The sequence below is a fragment of the Oncorhynchus masou genome, chromosome 13 (assembly GCF_036934945.1).
Source record: "Oncorhynchus masou masou isolate Uvic2021 chromosome 13, UVic_Omas_1.1, whole genome shotgun sequence".
Taxonomy (NCBI): Eukaryota; Metazoa; Chordata; class Actinopteri; order Salmoniformes; family Salmonidae; genus Oncorhynchus; species Oncorhynchus masou.
In genome coordinates this window covers 3,422,908-3,427,907 of record NC_088224.1, presented here as the reverse complement: position 1 = coordinate 3,427,907, position 5,000 = coordinate 3,422,908, and the positions used below count along the sequence as shown (strand labels likewise).

The 5,000-nt window shown below is 59.5% G+C and overlaps 1 protein-coding gene across 1 annotated transcript in view; it reads left to right on the top strand.

The window, feature by feature from the left end:
* Positions 1 to 3,236: 3,236 nt before the first annotated feature.
* The window catches only part of LOC135551654 (angiopoietin-2-like), a 98,407-nt gene continuing 96,643 nt past the window's right edge, over positions 3,237 to 5,000 (top strand). The window contains exon 1 of the mRNA XM_064982834.1: positions 3,237 to 4,409. Coding sequence (XP_064838906.1) covers positions 4,092 to 4,409 — 318 coding nt within the window. The 5' untranslated portion in view covers positions 3,237 to 4,091. The remainder of the gene's footprint in view (positions 4,410 to 5,000) is intronic.

Sequence of the window (5,000 nt, the reverse complement as noted above, 5' to 3'; positions counted from 1 at the left end):
GTAGCAGCCCTATGAGGGAGGGAGAGAGGGGAGGGAGAGAGTGAGTAGTAGCAGCCCTATGAGGGAGGGAGAGAGTGGAGGGAGGGAGAGTGGTGCAGCCATGTGAGGGAGGGAGGGTGTGGAGGGAGGGAGAGTGGTGCAGCCCTGGGAGGGAGGGAGGGAGTGGAGGGAGGGAGAGTGGTGCAGCCCTGGGAGGGAGGGAGGGAGTGGAGGGAGGGAGAGTGGTGCAGCCCTGGGAGGGAGGGAGGGTGTGGAGGGAGGGAGAGTGGTGCAGCCCTGGGAGGGAGGGAGGGAGTGGAGGGAGGGAGAGTGGTGCAGCCCTGCGAGGGTGGGATGGAGTGGAGGGAGGGAGAGTGGTGCAGCCCTGGGAGGGAGGGAGGGAGTGGAGGGAGGGAGAGTGGTGCAGCCCTGGGGGAGGGAGGGAGGGAGTGGAGGGAGGGAGAGTGGTGCAGCCCTGCGAGGGAGGGAGGGAGTGGAGGGAGGGAGAGTGGTGCAGCCCTGGGAGGGAGGGAGGGAGTGGAGGGAGGGAGAGTGGTGCAGCCCTGTGAGGGAGGGAGGGTGTGGAGGGAGGGAGAGTGGTGCAGCCCTGTGAGGGAGGGAGGGTGTGGAGGGAGGGAGAGTGGTGCAGCCCTGGGAGGGAGGGAGGGAGTGGAGGGAGGGAGAGTGGTGCAGCCCTGGGAGGGAGGGAGGGTGTGGAGGGAGGGAGAGTGGTGCAGCCCTGCGAGGGAGGGAGGGAGTGGAGGGAGGGAGAGTGGTGCAGCCCTGGGAGGGAGGGAGGGGGTGGAGGGAGGGAGAGTGGTGCAGCCCTGCGAGGGAGGGAGGGAGTGGAGGGAGGGAGAGTGGTGCAGCCCTGTGAGGGAGGGAGGGTGTGGAGGGAGGGAGAGTGGTGCAGCCCTGTGAGGGAGGGAGGGTGTGGAGGGAGGGAGAGTGGTGCAGCCCTGGGAGGGAGGGAGGGAGTGGAGGGAGGGAGAGTGGTGCAGCCCTGTGAGGGAGGGAGGGTGTGGAGGGAGGGAGAGTGGTGCAGCCATGTGAGGGAGGGAGGGTGTGGAAGGAGGGAGAGTGGTGCAGCCCTGCGAGGGAGGGAGGGTGTGGAGGGAGGGAGAGTGGTGCAGCCCTGTGAGGGAGGGAGGGAGAGAGGGAGTTGTAGCAGCCCTATGAGGGAGGGAGAGAGGGGAGGGAGAGAGTGAGTAGTAGCAGCCCTATGAGAGACGGAGAGAGGGGAGGGATTGAGTGAGTAGTAGCAGCCCTACGAGGGAGGGAGAGAGGGGAGGCAGAGAGGGAGTAGTAGCAGCCCTATGAGGGAGGGAGAGAGTGGAGGGAGGGAGAGTGGTGCAGCCCTGTGAGGGAGGGAGGGTGTGGAGGGAGGGAGAGTGGTGCAGCCCTGGGAGGGAGGGAGGGAGTGGAGGGAGGGAGAGTGGTGCAGCCCTGTGAGGGAGGGAGGGTGTGGAGGGAGGGAGAGTGGTGCAGCCCTGGGAGGGAGGGAGGGTGTGGAGGGAGGGAGAGTGGTGCAGCCATGTGAGGGAGGGAGGGTGTGGAGGGAGGGAGAGTGGTGCAGCCCTGCGAGGGAGGGAGGGAGTGGAGGGAGGGAGAGTGGTGCAGCCCTGTGAGGGAGGGAGGGTGTGGAGGGAGGGAGAGTGGTGCAGCCCTGTGAGGGAGGGAGGGTGTGGAGGGAGGGAGAGTGGTGCAGCCCTGGGAGGGAGGGAGGGAGTGGAGGGAGGGAGAGTGGTGCAGCCCTGTGAGGGAGGGAGGGTGTGGAGGGAGGGAGAGTGGTGCAGCCATGTGAGGGAGGGAGGGAGTGGAGGGAGGGAGAGTGGTGCAGCCATGTGAGGGAGGGAGGGTGTGGAGGGAGGGAGAGTGGTGCAGCCCTGGGAGGGAGGGAGGGAGTGGAGGGAGGGAGAGTGGTGCAGCCCTGTGAGGGAGGGAGGGTGTGGAGGGAGGGAGAGTGGTGCAGCCCTGGGAGGGAGGGAGGGAGTGGAGGGAGGGAGAGTGGTGCAGCCCTATGAGGGAGGGAGGGAGAGAGGGAGTTGTAGCAGCCCTATGAGGGAGGGAGAGAGGGGAGGGAGAGAGTGAGTAGTAGCAGCCCTATGAGAGACGGAGAGAGGGGAGGGATTGAGTGAGTAGTAGCAGCCCTACGAGGGAGGGAGAGAGGGGAGGCAGAGAGGGAGTAGTAGCAGCCCTATGAGGGAGGGAGAGGGGAGGGAGAGAGTGAGTAGTAGCAGCCCTATGAGGGAGGGAGAGAGGGGAGGGAGAGAGTGAGTTGTAGCAGCCCTATGAGGGAGGGAGAGAGGGGAGGGAGAGAGTGAGTAGTAGCAGCCCTATGAGGGAGGGAGAGGGGAGGGAGAGAGTGAGTAGTAGCAGCCCTATGAGAGACGGAGAGAGGGGAGGGATTGAGTGAGTAGTAGCAGCCCTACGAGGGAGGGAGAGAGGGGAGGCAGAGAGGGAGTAGTAGCAGCCCTATGAGGGAGGGAGAGAGTGGAGGGAGGGAGAGTGGTGCAGCCCTGTGAGGGAGGGAGGGTGTGGAGGGAGGGAGAGTGGTGCAGCCCTGGGAGGGAGGGAGGGAGTGGAGGGAGGGAGAGTGGTGCAGCCCTGTGAGGGAGGGAGGGTGTGGAGGGAGGGAGAGTGGTGCAGCCCTGGGAGGGAGGGAGGGTGTGGAGGGAGGGAGAGTGGTGCAGCCATGTGAGGGAGGGAGGGTGTGGAATTGAGAGAGACAGTAGGAGATGCACTGTGAAGGAGGGAGGGAGAGAGAGAGAGAGAGAGAGAGTGTAGGAGCAGCCCTGAGATGGAGGGAGGGAGAGAGAGAGAGAGTAGGAGATGCACTGTGAGGGAAGGAGGGAGAGAGAGTAGGAGATGCCCTACAAGTGAGGGAGGGAGAGAGAGAGAGAGTAGGAGCAGCCCTATGAGTGAGGGGGGAGAGAGAGTGTAGGAGATGCCCTGCGAGGGAGGGAGGGAGAGTAGGAGATGCCCTGTGAGGGATGGAGGGAGGGAGGGAGGGAGGGAGAGGGAGAGTAGGAGATGCCCTGTGAGGGATGGAGGGAGGGAGGGAGGGAGGGAGGGAGAGGGAGAGTAGGAGATGCCCTTCGAGGGAGGGAGGGAGGGAGGGAGGGAGGGAAGGAGGGAGAGAGTGTAGAAGATGCCCTATGAGTGAGGGAGAGAGAGAGAGAGTTGGAGCAGCCCTACGAGGAAGAGAGAGAGGGAGAGTGATAATGTGTTGAAGAAGGAGGGGGTATAGAGAAGAGGTATACTCAATCACTACTGAGCCACTTCAGCTCACATCTCAAACCCAGCAGCTCCCTCTCTTCTCTCCTCCTCTTCTCCTCTGTTCTACTCCTCTCTTCCAGGCGAATGAACAAATACAGAGAGAGAGAGAGAGAGAGAGAGAGAGAGAGAGAGAGAGAGAGAGAGAGATGGGGGAGGTAGGGAGGAAACACAAGGCAACAATACAGGAGGTTAGTAATCAGCTTGGCGAGTTAGCAGCTTGTTTCCTGGAGTGAGTCGTCCCAGCTGAACACCGTGGAACAGGAACCAATCATCTCTTCTTGTGTATCTGTCCAGACAGAGAAGAGTGGTATAGCAGGAGCTAGTTTTTGGGAAGAAAGCTGGACCACAGATCCTCTGCCAACTGAAAGAGGAGCAGAAGCAGGCAAGAAGAGAAACATACCGTGGAGTAATTGAAGAGAGTTTGACAACTCCAAGAAGAGAAACATACCGTGGAGTAATTGAAGAGAGTTTGACAACTCCAAGAAGAGAAACATACTGTGGAGTAATTGAAGAGAGTTTGACAACTCCAAGAAGAGAAACATACCGTGGAGTAATTGAAGAGAGTTTGACAAATCCAAGAAGAGAAACATACCGTGGAGTAATTGAAGAGAGCTTGCGCCTGATGGAATGAGAAGAGACTGGAGACACACAAAGAAACTGAAAGAGAAAGTCAAGGAGAGAGAGAGAAAGAGAGACCCTTCTGGTTAATCGAATCAAGATAAGACTCTTTCTGTGTTCTTCTCTGCTCTGCCAAGTGTGACAACCCTCCATCTCCCCTCTCCACCTCCCCTCACTCTTCTCCCTCTCCTCCCCCTGTCCTCATCCCACCTGAGATGGGCCGGCTGCTGGCCCTGGTCTACCTGGTGTACCTGTCGACTGCAGTGATTGGCTCAGAGAAGCAGCAGCACCGGGTGCAGCATGGACCCTGCAGTTACACCTTCATTCTCCCCGAGGTGGAACACTGCCAGCCCCTCAAAGACTTCCAGGTCACCAACTCCCTCCAGAGGGACTCCCCACCACCGCCAGCCCCAGGCCCAGGATCGAGTCGCCCTGAGCAGGCCAAAGCCCAGCCCGCTAGGTCCTCATGGCAGGAGAGGAAGCTGGAGAGTCTGGAGAGCTCCACAGAGAATAATACACAATGGTTGCAGAAGGTACGACTCCCTGTCATTGTGTGGTGGCATCTTCCTACTGTCTTTCTATTATTCATAGTGTTCAAGGTAAGTGCTACATGCCTCTCTCTCTCTCTCTCTCTCTCTCTCTCTCTCTCTCTCTCTCTCTCTCTCTCTCTCTCTCTCTCTCTCCCCCCATCTCTCTCTCTCTCTCTCTCCCCCATCTCTCTTTCTCTCTCTCTGTCTCTTTCTCTCTCTCTCTCTCTCTCTCTCTCTCTCTCTCTCTCTCTCTCTCTCTCTCTCCCCCCATCTGAAATCAAATCAAATCAAATGTATTTATATAGTTCTTCTTACATCAGCTGATATCTTTAAGTGCTGTACAGAAACCCAGCCTAAAACCCCAAACAGCAAGCAGTGCAGGTGTAGAAGCACGGTGGTTAGGAAAAACTCCCTAGAAAGGCCAAAACCTAGGAAGAAACCTAGAGAGGAACCAGGCTAGGGGTGGCCAGTCCTCAGGGTTGGCCAGTCCTGGGGTGGCCAGTCCTCTTCTGGCTGTGCCGGGTAGAGATTATAACAGAACATGGCCAAGATGTTCAAATGTTCATAGATGACCAGCATGGTCGAATAATAATA